Raw genomic sequence first — 15,145 nt, forward strand, 5'->3', positions numbered from 1 at the left:
TTTTTATTGGGGCCTGTTTTATGTAACAAGTTGTAGAATTTTTTTTTCGAAAACAATACCAAACTTGTAGATATTGTCGATCTTTTCATAATATTTTGTACGACGTTTCAAGACCATCCACAGAATCGGTTTTCATCCGCCATCAGCCGTATTCGAATTAAATTTTGAAGTACTTTATAATAAAATCAAGAAATAACATACGATTGATGCATAAGTTCATGTTGAAGGAGGTTTAAGTCTGCCTTACTTGCTTTTTACACGATTTTTACACGCCGATTGAAAATTTTCAAAATGGCGGCGGTAATACAACAGCGCGTCAAGTGTTTAAATGGGAGACCTGCTATTTTTAGATAAAATTGCGACGGTCTAAATTATAATCGTTTTGATTTTTTGTATCATTTTGAAGCTAAAACACTGAATTAGTTAAATCTGTTCATGATTATACTGACAGAATCGTGAAATAAAACGCTAGGATCGGCGAGTTTTGCTAGGTAGGATAAGGTTACCCGAAATTTTTTGGCCTTATTACGTTTGATGATCCACGCTTTAAACAAATGAATACGTTGTGTATATGCCAATCACTTAATAAGAATTTGGCAAACCGAATATTCAAATATTGATTTCAGTATTCGTTCCCATCCCTGGCCAAAACATTACAAGGTTTAATACTCTTAGATCTTCAGCTACATTGAAATTTTAAATAAACCTTCTGAATCCACCAGTAACTGTTGCAATAGCTCCATGTAAAACTTTCCTAAGATGTTTTTGCACCAACTCATAGATAAAGCAAGCTTCGTGCCTCAATACTGGTGTTGTAAGATCTTCATGAAAAGCAAGACCTGTAAAATACAGTATGGTATCTGTTTAATACAGTCAAACCTTTTTGGAAGACCACCTGTGAACAGAGATCAAATGACTCTAAAGACAAATAGTTTCGTATCTGGTCTTAACCAGACAAAGACTCTTGCAAATAAAGGCCACTTTGAAATTCTCATACTCCAAATTATTATCTTTATATAGAAGAATGACAGATCTGCAACAGCATGCTTCTATATTTCTCATTATACTTCATCTGCATTTCCCTATATAATATTTCTATACTGTGGTGTACGCCAAGAAGAAGAAGATTTCTATACTGTAATGGTTCAGTGTTTTATAGGCCATTTCTTTAAAACTAGATGCCCACGGGCAACATGTCGAGCCTGCCATTAAGCACGCTCCAACGGACACAGGCACATACACCGAACAGCCATTTTGACGACTACATCTTCCCTTCCGCAAGCGGGCTCGCCAAAAATTGATGTCACATTATGCTACATCATGCTGGCACATATCTACTTACAAACAGTCTGCCAAGTTTGTTTTTTTTTATAAAAGAAAGGTTTTATGTCATAACACCACTAAAATATCGACACACACCTAAATATAGCCAAACAGTCTAAAAATAAAACAAGATTTGTTTTAAAAAATGAGTTGGCCTGATAGCCCTGAGTCATTCACCTTACACTGACTCATTTACCTTAAATATATTTCATGGCAAACTTACTATGGACGGTAAAATTTGTATTTAGTATGAAACTAGGTACATAGCAAAGACTCATTAAGATCCATTACAGGGATTTTTCATGTTAAACTTTTTTCTATTATTTGACCTAGAGACCTAGATTTTATGCCACTTTTTTTGCAACTGCCATTACGACAAAATTAGAAAATGTCAATGTAGAGTGACAGTTGATTTTCATGAGTGTCAACTAGGTTTTTCTGATAATTTAACTTTTATATGGTAAGCCAGCAACACGCTATCAAGGTTTCATACATATCAGGCAGAAACTAGAAGATGCTTCTGTAGAAAAGCACATGTCTCCCCCAATGCATAGTCGTAATAGGCAAGAAGTCAATAGGGGACAGGAGCGAAATTCAAAGAGACTCTGATGGTTGGCTGCAATAGGGATCACCTACTTGGCATGTCCAATCATCCTATGAAGTTTCAACATTCTGGGTCAAGTGGTTCTTAAGTTATTGATCGGAAACCGTTTTCCATGTTCAGGTCCTTGTGACCTTGACCTTTGATCGAGTGACCCCAAAATCAATAAGAGTCATCTACTCTGCATGTCTAATCATCCTATGAAGTTTCAACATTCTGGATCAATATTTTTTTCTATAATTTGACATAGAGACCTAGTTTATGACACAAGATGACTCAGTTTCAAAATTTACCTATGTTTTACAGACATTCTGACAAAGTTTTAAACAGACTAACTAGGAAATAATGTCATGGCAAGCTGTGTATACTTATTTTTGACTAGGTCCAGAGCCATAACACATGCTATATACATTGTATATCACAAACATCTAATAGGTTAAACACAAACTTTTAGGTCTTTAATGCATATTTTTTACTACATCATGGGCCATAACTCTGGTCTGGCTAAGGGAAATCCAAAACAAAACCCCAGGTGCACAACTTCCCTTGCTGAATAATACTCCTGAAACTTTTAATGACTTAAGTCAAATAGATTTCGAGATACATGGGACCAAAAATTTTATTCCCATTATGCATATTTTTACTGTCAAGGGCCATAACTCTGGCGTGACACAGTGAAATCCCTATCTAAGTCCCTGGTGCACAATTTCACAAGCTTCACAACAATACTTTGATGACTGTAGGTTAAATACTTTTTGACAAATTCTGAGGAATGGACATCTACAACAGAAAATTCCTTTTCACACATAGTGAAGTAGAAATTGAATAAAAGCAATTAAGCCCTTATTACCATTATCCCTACTTGCAATTAGCATGCTATTAAGCAACAATCATCTTTTTCTAAGAAAAGACAAACAAAAAATGCTGATGTCAAAAATACAGTATATATAATGACTATACTGCATCAAGCACTGGGGAGGTAACAGAATCCAAATAATTTTACCCCACTGGACTCTCCAATCAGCTGATTTATGCCCTTTCTGTACCTCTTCTATAGAGCTCCAACCTTTGGCTATAAACTGCTTGGCTGTTGAAGGTCCAATACCAAATATTTCAGTAAACAGCTGTAAACATTACATTATCATTCATGTTCAAGTTATTATCAACTGAAATAAATAAGCATTCTAGATCTGCTCCCAATATTTTGATAAACCCTGGAGAATGCATCTAGAGGTTTGTTTGTTTGTATGTTAGCTTATTTATAGTCACCATCATTAACCCATATGGGCAACTCCTCCAGAAGACTGCTAGAAATGTTAGTGGGAGGATATTGCACGATACATAAGACACTCTAATTCCAGAAGCTTCCCTGGTTCTTTAGTGTCCCAGCTGTAAAGCACCCATACACAGGACTCTTAATATGCTAATGAAAGTATTTATTCTTAGTTGGTGGAGTGGGGCCTTAACTCACAACCCCTGGATTCATAGTCAGATAGTGTTACCACTGGACCATTGTGTCTGCTCTTAAACATCCAGAGGTCATCTCAATATCACTTAAAAAAGATAGCAAAATGTAAACAGAAACCATTTATCAATAACATATTATCATTTATGTTAAGCATGAATTTAAAACTTCACTTATACTGTACTTATTGTACCTATAAAATATCAACTGAAATAAGAATTAAACATTCCGTTACCTTCATTTTGTGAAACCAAGGATCTTTCAGAATATTTTCAACTTCCAAACATTCCCCGTCTTCAAGGATTTCCTATCCATGAAAATAATATACAATGTAGATATTTATCATCTCAGAATACTGCAAAAGTAGTGTCTCATCTAACAGCACATCCTAGCACTACACTAACTTTAAAATAAATGGGAAAAACGATAATACCCTGTATTTACAGTCAGCCCTGTCTGTAAAGACCATCATTAGGAAATGAAAAGTGGTCTCTGCTGTCAATAGGTCTCTCAACACATGACTGTAAATTTACACTATAAATTGTTTAACGGGAAGAGAATATCTTGACCTTTATTAGCAGGTTTTATATTAGTGGCTTTTATTCAAAGGTGGTCTTTAGTATCGGCTTGGCTGTATTTTCTAAAATTAGATTCTTAAAGCTTTAGATTCAGATTGCATTTGAAAAAGTATGTTCAATGTTTGTATTTTCTGTGACGATTTCCGTAACGTTCTGGTCAGTGACTGAAACTATTTAAAAGAAATGAAATGAAAGAAATTTTCTTTGCAACTAAAGAAATTATCTATGAACAACAGCTGCTGCATAATGTCATTTGACAGAAGAAACAAGATCTTCGTACAACACTACTGCTTTTCTAACGGAAGTTGATTTGAGAGTGAGTCAGCATTTTAAACAATCAAGCTTAGGTAAATTTAGTGTACCATTAAAACTAGATATTAGTTAAATTTCAGTTTGATATATCCTTCATTTGAGATTCACAGCTGAATTGAACAATTTTGGTAGAGGGTCACCCAAGAAAAATTGCTATGAAATAATCTGAAATCAGACCAGTGACTTCTGAGAAGATTTTCAAAGTTTTCCATAAAGTCATATAGAGGAGACTATTAGTTACCCTGCCCCTAGTAGCTGCATTTTTAGACAAATCAAAATACTTTGTTTCAGAAAAGATTTTTTTAAAGTTTTGCATTTAGCTATTTAGTTAGAATTAGCCATGCCCCAAGGCATGCATGCCTTTTAACAAAACAAAATGATTCTAAGGATATTGGTAGAGGGTCACCTAGGGAATATTTCTTTAAAATAAATTTGAAACTGACCCAGTGATTTCTGAGAAGCAGGTTTTTTTCCTTCTGGTCCCTGTATGGAGGACCTAAATCTGAAGGAGTTTGAAAAAGAATCAGTGTGATGTTTGGTTGAAACTGGCTTGATAATTTAGGAGAAAATGTTCTTTAATTTTTAAAGAAATTATAAATGGATAGACATTTAACAATCTGACATAAAAGTTCATCAATAGCATGAATGAGCACTTCGCAGTCAGGTGAGCTATAAGTCCCCACCTACTTTCTGGTTCACACTGAACACTTCACACTCAGGTGAGCTATAAGTCCCTACTACTTTCTGGTTCACACTAAGCACTTCACACTCAGTGAGCTATAAGTCCCCATCTACTTTCTGCTTCACACTGAGCACTTCACAGTCAAGTGAGCTATAAGTCCTCACCTACTTTCTGGTTCACAATGAGCACTTCACAGTCATGTGAGGTATAAGTCCCCATCTACTTTCTGGTTCACACCGAGCACTTCTCACTCAGGTGAGCTATAAGTCCCCATCTACTTTCTGCTTCACACTGAGCACTTCACAGTCATGTGAACTATAAGTCCCCATCTTCTTTCTGGTTCACACTGAGCACTTCAGTCATGTGAGCTATAAGTCCCCACCTACTTTCTGGTTCACACTGAGCACTTCACACTCAGGTGAGCTGTAAGTCCCCATCTACTTTCTGGTTCACACTGAGCACTTCACAGTCAGGTGAGGTATAAGTCCCCATCTACTTTCTGGTTCACACTGAGCACTTCACAGTCATGTGAGCTATAAGTCCCCATCTACTTTCTGGTTCACACTGAGCACTTCTCACTCAGGTGAGATATAAGTCCCCATCTACTTTCTGGTTCACACTGAGCACTTCATACTCAGGTGAGCTATAAGTCCCCATCTACTTCTGCTTCACACTGAGCACTTCACAGTCATGTGAGCTAAAAGTCCCCATCTACGTTCTGGTTCACACTGAGCACGTCACAGTCATGTGAGCTATAAGTCCCCACCTACTTTCTGGTTCACACTGAGCACTTCACAGTCATGTGAGCTATAAGTCCCCACCTACTTTCTGGTTCACACTAAGCACTTCACAGTCAAGTGAGGTATAAGTCCCCATCTACTTTCTGGTTCACAGACAGGTGAGGTATAAGTCCCCATCTACTTTCTGGTTCACACTGAGCACTTCACAGTCATGTGAGGTATAAGTCCCCATCTACTTTCTGGTTCACACTGAACACTTCACACTCAGGTGAGATATAAGTCCCCATCTACTTTCTGGTTCACACTGAGCACTTCACACTCAGGTGAGCTATAAGTCCCCATCTACTTTCTGGTTCACACTGAGCACTTCACAGTCATGTGAGGTATAAGACCCCATCTACTTTCTGGTTCACACTGAGCACTTCTCACTCAGGTGAGCCAAAGTCCCCATCTACTTTCTGGTTCACACTGAGCACTTCACACTCAGGTGAGCTGTAAGTCCCCATCTACTTTCTGGTTCACACTGAGCACTTCACAGACATGTGAGGTATAAGTCCCCATCTACTTTCTGGTTCTCACTGAGCATTTCTCACTCAGGTGAGCTATAAGTCCCCATTTACTTTCTGGTTCACACTGAGCACTTCACACTCAGGTGAGCTATTAGTCCACATCTACTTTCTGGTTCACACTGAGCACTTCACAGTCATGTGAGCTATAAGTCCCCACCTACTTTCTGGTTCACACTGAGCACTTCACACTCAGGTGATCTGTAAGTCTGCATCTACTTTCTGGTTCACACTGGGCACTTCTCACTCAGGTGAGTTGTAAGTCCCCATCTACTTTCTGGTTCACACTGAGCACTTCACACTCAGGTGAGCTGTAAGTCCCCATCTACTTTCTGGTTCACACTGAGCACTTCACAGTCACGTGAGCTATAAGTCCCCATCTACTTTCTGGTTCACAATGAGCACTTCACACTCAGGTGAGCTATAAGTCCCTGTCTACTTTGTGGTTCACACTGAGCACCTCACACTCAGGTGAGCTGTAAGTCCCCGTCTACTTTCTGGTTCACACTGTCTACTTTAAATAACTGATATTCCTGGGTATAGTAAACTCACTTTTCATCGAACACTTGTGAGTGCTTCTTAACAACATGCAATTAGACATATTTCACTCTCAACTCTAAACATATTTTACCTGTACAACTCTTTTACTATGGTCTCCTATATTTGTTATATTGTGTAACTGCTGTATACTGGACAAAGCAAAGGGTAATGACTTCAATACACATGATGCCCTCCTGAAAGCATAATTATGCAGTATGTATAAATTATTTTTGAAACAGCTTTCTTCTGTAATGTCGACAAGTTTTAGCAGTCTTAGATTTTACTTAAAATACTTTTCATAATGTCAATTTCATGGTCAAAAATGTATATTTTTTGTTCCATTGTAAAACGCAGATAAAATCACAGTTAAAAACCTTTTTTAAAAATTTTACATTTTTGTATAGAAATGTTGCTATTGTACTTATCAAGTTTTTTTTTCACTATAAATTAAAAATCTCTTTTTACCACTCTAAGAGTACTTTCAAATAAGAAAAGCCTTGTAACAGAAAGGGTCAATCAAACAGTAGGTACCATATCCGACCATAATAGTACACCATAACAGTACATTTTTATATATCTTTTTCTAAATCTACCAACTCTTAAGGACGTATGCTAGAATTTGGTGTGAAAATTTTCCCAATAACAGAATTTCTTCAAACTTTGGATAATGAAGGACAATCATCTAAGAAACCAAAAAATGCAATAAAAATCATAGGTCACCGGTATCGAAAAAGAGTTATCTGCCCTTGAAAACGGCATTTCCCCCAAAAATGACGTTTTCAAGGGCAGATAACTCTTTTTCGAATCCGGTGACCTATGATTTTTATTGCATTTTTTGGTTTCTTAGATGATTGTCCTTTATTATCCACAGTTTGAAGAAATTCTGTTATTGGGAAAATTTTCGCCCATCTCATATACAGGGAATTCTAGCGTACGCCTTTAAAATAGGTCAGAAATAATTGTTAAACCTGAAAGCTAGTGCCCTGGAATAATCATGGTCTCCCTCTCGTAGGTCAGCAAACTTCTCCAGTACTTCTAATGCTTTCTGTAAGAACAAAGTTACAGTCAATCAATAGCCAATATTGACCCTTTTCAAGTTTTGTTAAAGTTACTCGCTCACAGATGAGGTGAAATTTTTCAACATGTTCATTTCCGCCAAGTTTGGCATGTCACACAGTGTGACAGAAAAAAATGATTAAAGTGAGTGAAAAAATGGGTTAGATATTGGTAAAAAAGCAAGGGGAAAGTAAATTTTCTCCATCATTTAAAAGGTGCTACAATAGTTTAATACCTTTTGAACAGCACTTTTGGTAATTTATTAGGATATATTGTAAAATTCTTAATATCTTCATTTCAAGAATTATGCACTTGCATACAGTGTGAATTGCATGATAAACATTTCATTCTAATATAAATAAATGCATGTCACAGACGAAATCTTCCAAAACTAGAGCTATCACTAAAGGTGATGAATGTACCCCCCGCATGCACTGACACAGTACATTGCAATTTGACGCACACAAGACTGCATAATTATGTGGACTGTATATATATAGACTGTATGTATACAGTACAGTAACAAAAAACTAAGTCCCATAACTATGCAGAATATTTATCTAAAAGAACGTAACATGCACCATGCACAACTAGGGTTGGTACTGATCACTTGTGTGAAGTTTCATTAAATTGTGTGCAAGGGTTCGGAAGATTAGGCGCACACAAGATTGCATATGCAGACTGTATGTACATAGTATGTTAACAAGAAACAAAGTCCCATAACTCTGCAATTTTTGTTGTTGAAAGAACCTAACATGCCCCATGCACAAATACTGTTGTTACTGATCACTTGTGTGAAGTTTCATTAAATTGTGTCAAGGGGATGAGGAGAGATGGTGCGCACAAGATTGTGTCTATGTATATAGTATAGTAACAAAAAACAAAGTCCCAATCTCTACAATTTTTTTTTCTGAAAGGACCTAACATGCCCCATGCACAATTACTGTTGTTACTGATCACTTGTGTGAAGTTTCATTAAATTGTGTCAAGGGGATGAGGAGAGATGGTACGCACAAGATTGTGTCTACAGACAGACAGACAGACAACCTGAAACCAGTATACCCCAACCCCCCTTACAACTTTGTTGTCGGGTGGGTACAATAACTTTATTCACATTTTAAATGAAAACTGATAATGATACTTTTTGTGCTTATCATTAAGCAAGAACTTACTGTATACTTCTCATTCAAGTGCCTTAAGGGCGTAGCTCTTTGACAACCATACTCGGCCAAAACTGCAGACTGGTTTGTACTATCAACCTGAAATATATGTACATGTAGTTAAAATTAGCAAAGTAAAACAAGCAGTCATTATGCCTCAATCAAACTGTAAAACCACTGAAAATGCAGATCAACAGAAATTATGTATAATTTTGTCACATGGATGCATTAAATTCTTATTTAAATAAAATAATAATCAGTCCAAACTTATAAACCTGTGGAGACCAGTTTCAAAACTCAGAAATCTGACTGGTTCTCTGAGAGCACATATTTGATATTGACTAGTGGCAAGGCTGTTTTCTGAGACAAGTCTGAATCAAGCTATAGGTGCTAAATAATATATATATTTATGCAAATTTCACAGCTCAAGCAACATTGAAATAACCTGATCTGATAGAACTATCGCCAGAGTGTTAATTCAATACTTCTTATACACCTCTTCATTTCTCTGTGCACTGTTACTGGTCCTCTGAAGCCTGTGTTTTAGTTCCACACTGACAACTGTGCCTGCTCTCATACAGTCTGCAAACCACTGTACTGAGACAACATTTACATCATCTAGGCTACTTGAATCTGCCATATTAAGCTTCCGCAACACTTGATCATATTCTTTAAACTCTGTTACAACATGCGTAACACTTGTACTGAAATTAAACATGCAGAAATTTGCTGAAAATGGTTATCTATATATATTTCAATTATCCTACATTTAGCAATAAAATTTGAATTAATCTATAAAATTCACAGTCCAAGATCAAACAAGATTCTACATGAGTAATAAAAGTACATTTTCTCACAGTTTTGTTTTATATTATTCTGCAAGTGGTTCTTTTGACAACGTTTTTATGGAAAAGGGCTCTTTATTGACTGAGCCTAATTTAACCCTTACCTTGCTAAATTTCTATAATAAACTTGTCCATCTTTCAGTTTGGATAGTACCATTAACTGTTAAAAGAAGTGCTTACCAAAACCATACTGACTGAAGAGCGAACAGTGAAGATCATGATCAGACTGCAAGGATGTGCAGGCTGATCACGATCTACACTGGTTACAAAGGCAGAATTCAATCAATCATGTCCTGCATGATAAGGGTTAAAAGCAAGGACTTTAAGCTAAATCTATACAATGCAAGCACCTAGCAACAACCACTCAGGGCACTCTCACTCTACTGCTGATGTGCAAGCTGTGAAATATTTACACAGACATGTAGTGACAGTTTTTTCCCACTATTATGGAAATGGGGCTGGGTCCTTTCAGCTCAGTTGGTATAACACCTGACTTGCAAGCAGGAGGTCGTAGGTTCAAGTCCTTCGCTGGGAAGATGATTTTCTCAATTAATTTCAACAGATGAGTAAAAACTGTGATTTAATTAAGAGTCTAGTAAGTAGCCGAGAAAACAAATATCCGAATTGTATGCACTAAACACATAATCATGACATTTACCTAAATGTGTCTGTTACTGGTATTTTCCTCTTGGCTGCCGCATTTTTCATGTCCTTCAGACGTTGTTTCTGAATCTTAGCATCCAGAATATACACTAAAAGTGGTATTTTGGTCTTTGTTGACATTTCCGCGGGAGATAATCGGTGTTCGTTCGTTCGACGGAGTTCCTAATTCCCGTACCCTACCCGTTCCGCTGCAGAAAAAAAAAACCATTTACATTTGAACCGTTGTTTATCGCAAGCTACTTTATGTCAGATACGATATAGCAAGCCGAGCTACCGTATATGTAAATGGTTTAAATGTTTTTTGTTTTGTTTTCTGCAAAATTAACAGGATCTCTTCTCGATAGTAGCCAGGCAACCTTCTACTTCTCTGGTAATCTATGGATTACTCAAGGCTAATAATACCGCTACACCCTGAAATTGTTTAAGTATTATTTTTTCTGTAATATGAAGTGGATTTCTGTAGTGGTCAGCTTGTTATACCCAAGGTTGCTAATACATTTGCACTCTATCATTTTGAGGGAAAATAACTATCCACCAATGAATGAAAAATGGCATTTTAAGAATAATCATTTAAAAAAAAGGTATCTTCATATTAAAAGAGAAAAGGTTGAAACTCCACAGTTCGCTCAACAGGACAACAATGGAAACGCTGCAGGCACAATTTGACTGATGGTAGTGGAAATGTATTCTACCGTCCACACCATGTAGCAACCTGTTTGCAAATGTTACAAGTACCAAAATACAATTTAGAGACATTCGCAGATGTGTTTGTATGGCAGCGTACATACATGAAACATTTAATGGCACACGCGATGCAATTCCATAGAAAGCGGCGTATGAATCCCAGTTAAAATAATGGGCCCTAAACAAGAAAAAAATGGACAGAACTAAACATACTATAATTTTAAAAGGGAAGCAGAGGTTTTTGAACTTGCATATCACAGAAACTGTCAAAACAAAATAAAACAAAAAGCTAGCAAAGTGTGATTGATCAAAATCTAAAACTAGGAAAACGAGAGTATTAGACCCATTCAAGGTGAAATATTCAAACTGAAAAATTGAACATTACCACTAACACAACATAAATGCCGTCCTGAACAATCTGAAAAGATCGAAAATTAAACAGTTACAACCCATTATGTGTGTAACAGCACTGTGGGGAGTGGGTGGAGGGGGGGGGGGGGGGGGGGGGGGGGGGGGGGGGGGGGGAGCGGGTAGGAAAATATTCGCACCTTATGCTTGTTCTCAAAAACCGTTCAATATTTTTTCAAAACATTTTTATTCTTTTTCAAGGTATTCCCAACCTACGTCTATACACTTTTGCCATATTCGTGGGAGCTTTTGTACCCTCTAATAACCATGAAGCAGGCTTACTGCTGAGCTTTTTATCAGTTCTGGAAAGAAATAAAAGTCACAGAGGCCAAGGTCTGGGCTGTGCTGAGGGTGAAACAACAATTGCCATTTGAAGGACTGAAGATGAAATTGTATGACAGAGTGCATTGTCATGCAAAAGAATGGCATTTTTTCTGGCCTAGCCCGGGACGAAACTTTTCAGTTTTTCTTTGAGTTTTATTCCCAAAATTACGTCTGAACAGTATCTAACAGTTACATTTTGACTTTTTGGCATGGAATGAGCGTGGATAATGGTAAAACATTGGTGATTTTTTTTAGCGATTTAGCAACTATACAGTATAGATTCTGGCTGGCAGGGCAGTCAGAATAAGATTATTATGACTTGCCATCACTCCTAACCCCACTTAGGCCGAATTTTCTATTAAATTTATGTTAAATAAACTTTTTGTTATTTTTCACTTCTGAAAATAAAACGTACGCAAGTAGGAACAACCGATGTAAATGCCGTAAAACCGTTACAATATACCGGACAAGTGCGCATTCATTTGACACGTGTTGGCTTGTTCCCTGTAAACTGCGACAACGCTGTGTTACGTTACAGACTTGAGAACCAGCCTTCCATATTTACACGGTTTTTGTTTTGTTCGGCAAATTAGAAGATTCCTTGGTAATTTAAAGGTTTTTGTCTTTAATTAATGTGGCAAGCTTTGGTAGATATCATGCATTTTGTTTCATTTGTTGACAACTTGTCAGTAAGGCTTATAGCCTTGAATGAACATTTTAAATATGAAAAATTGGGAAGAAATTATGCCAGTTTGGTGTCCTTCATTGGGTCTTTTCAAATTCGTGTCTTTTATTTGGGTCTGTTACACAGGTGCTTGTAACGCTGTACTATTTTTAATTTTCTTGATGTATACATGACATTTTATGGTGAAGTTGGCTCAACAGACATACAGATAGTTTATATATATATTGAACTTATAAATATTCATTTGAAGAGGATTTCTTGATACATGCACATCATTTGTAACACTCATTCTGAGTCCATAAATTTTAGTGTTTCCAGTCGGCCAGATCAGTAAATAAGATTTAGGGTGAAAAAGCAACGATAATGACATGGTGAATCAATTTCAGTTTTTAGCTCGACTTTTCGAAGAAAAAGTAGAGCTATTGCACTTGCCCCAGCACTTGCCCCAGCGTCGGCGTAGCCATTGGTTAAAGTTTTTGTTAAAGTCAAATATATCTCTCTGTTACTATCAAAGCTATTGACTTGAAACTTAAAATTGTAATTTACTATCAAAGTCTACACCAGGAGAAACAATCCCTGTAACTCTGTTTGAATTTTGACAGAGTTATGCCCTTTTTTTAACTTAGATTGTTTTTGGTTAAAGTTTTTGATAATTTTAGTCAAATATCTCTGTTACTATGAAAGATTTGACTTGAAACTTAAAATATTATTTACTATCAAAGTCTACACCAGGAGAAACAATCCCCATAATTCTGATTTGAACTTTTACAGAGTTATGCCCCTTTTGTACTTAGATTTTTTCGGTTAAAGTTTTTAATAAAGTCAAATATCTCTGTTGCTATCAAAGTTTTTGACTTGAAACTTAAAATAGTTATTTACTATCAAAGTCTACACCAGGAGAAACAAACATAACTCTGATTTGAATTTTGACAGAGTTATGCCCATTTTAACTTAGAATTTTTTGGTTAAAATTCTATAAAGCTTTTACTCCAGGCATAGCTCTAATTCCGAGTCAAGCACTGCGAAAAGTCTAGTGCCTGTTATAAATTATTCCCCTTTCTGTATAGAATTTTACATAAAATTGTTTCAGTTCAACAATTACTGAATTTAGTCTGTGGATTCTGATAAGAGGCATTGTGTCTGATATCTTTCGGCCTCCATGTCTGATTCATGTGGAGAAGTGGTGCATTTACTTGCAGAGAACAGCAAGGTTAATATTAGTACTGGTACAGAATCCAGGAATACTGGCTTAGGTTAACTGCCTGCCATTACATATCTGAAATACTGTTCAGAAAGGTATTAAACCCAAAAGAAACAAACAGATTTTTCAGGTATGCCCACATCTCCCTAGTCAGCATTACAAGTCTCCTCTGACAATTCATGTTTATGCTGCTTGTTAGTTGGGGAAAAAGGAATATTTTTATATTGTATAATTTTAATTTATGTGAAATAGCAAATTTTTTCACTTCAAATATTTGGACAACGGCTAGGTGTGTTACTAGTCCCCTAGTCCTAAAAATAAGACCTGACATAACATATTTTTGGCTCACCTGAACCGAAGGTTCAGGGTGAGCTATTAGTATAGGATGGTCCGGCATCCATCGTCCATCGTCCACATTTTTACTTAAACATCTTCTCCTCTGAAACTACTGGTCAGAATAACACCAAATTTGGTCTGTAGCATCCTGGTGAGGTTCAATATCAATTTTGTTCAAATGGGGGCATTTGGCCCCTTTTAGGGGCGCTAGAGCTAATAATAAAAAAAACCTTTAAACGACTTCTTCTCATGAACTGCTTGATGGATCTTCATCAAACTTGGTCTGTAGCATCATTATAAGGTTCTTTCGGTTTTATTCAAATGGCACTTGGGCCGCCTAAGAGCTTAAAATAGAAAAACTTAATTAAACAACTTCTTCTTTTGAACTGCTTGATGGATCTTCATCAAACTTGGTCTGTAGCATCATTATAAGGTCCTCTCCCAAGTTTGTTCAAATGGGGGCACTTGGCCCCTTAAGGGGCCGCTAGAGCTAAAAATAGAAATCCCTGTAAACGACTTCTTCTCATGAACCATTTGATGGATTTTCATCAAACTTGGTCTTTAGCATCATTATAAGGTCCTTTCTCAAATTTGTTCAAATGGGGGCATTTGGCCCCTTATAGGGGCAGCTAGAGCTAAAAATAGAAAAAACTTTAAACGACTTCTTCTCATGAACTGCTTGATAGATCTTCATCAAACTTGGTCTGTAGCATCATTATAAGGTCCTCTCCCAAATTTGTTCAAGTGGGGTGACAGCCGCACTTGGCCTCTTTTAGGGGCCACTAGAGCTATCATCAAACTTGGTCTGTAGCATCATTAAAAGGTCCTTCCTCAAATTTGTTTAAATGGGGGCACTTGGCCCCTTTTACGGGCTGTTAGGGCTAAAAATAGAAATACCTTGAAACAACTTCTTCTCATGAACCGCTTAATAGATCTTCATCAAACTTGGTCTGAAGCATCATTATATGGTCCTCTC

General features: G+C 36.8%; 1 protein-coding gene across 1 annotated transcript in view; it reads right to left on the reverse strand.

Annotated features, from left to right (window-relative positions):
- Window positions 1-10,709, reverse strand: part of LOC128551693 (DNA nucleotidylexotransferase-like) — a 35,974-nt gene extending 25,265 nt beyond the window's left edge. Inside the window, exons 1-8 of the mRNA XM_053532604.1 lie at window positions 10,527-10,709; window positions 9,520-9,727; window positions 9,036-9,122; window positions 7,776-7,852; window positions 6,899-7,001; window positions 3,625-3,696; window positions 2,928-3,048; window positions 707-839 (exon numbers count right to left, since the gene is read on the reverse strand). Of these exons, the coding sequence (XP_053388579.1) occupies window positions 707-839; window positions 2,928-3,048; window positions 3,625-3,696; window positions 6,899-7,001; window positions 7,776-7,852; window positions 9,036-9,122; window positions 9,520-9,727; window positions 10,527-10,651 (926 nt within the window). The 5' untranslated portion in view covers window positions 10,652-10,709. The remainder of the gene's footprint in view (window positions 1-706; window positions 840-2,927; window positions 3,049-3,624; window positions 3,697-6,898; window positions 7,002-7,775; window positions 7,853-9,035; window positions 9,123-9,519; window positions 9,728-10,526) is intronic.
- Window positions 10,710-15,145: the final 4,436 nt, after the last annotated feature.

Source organism: Mercenaria mercenaria, unplaced genomic scaffold (assembly GCF_021730395.1).
Source record: "Mercenaria mercenaria strain notata unplaced genomic scaffold, MADL_Memer_1 contig_1561, whole genome shotgun sequence".
NCBI classification, from domain to species: domain Eukaryota; kingdom Metazoa; phylum Mollusca; class Bivalvia; order Venerida; family Veneridae; genus Mercenaria; species Mercenaria mercenaria.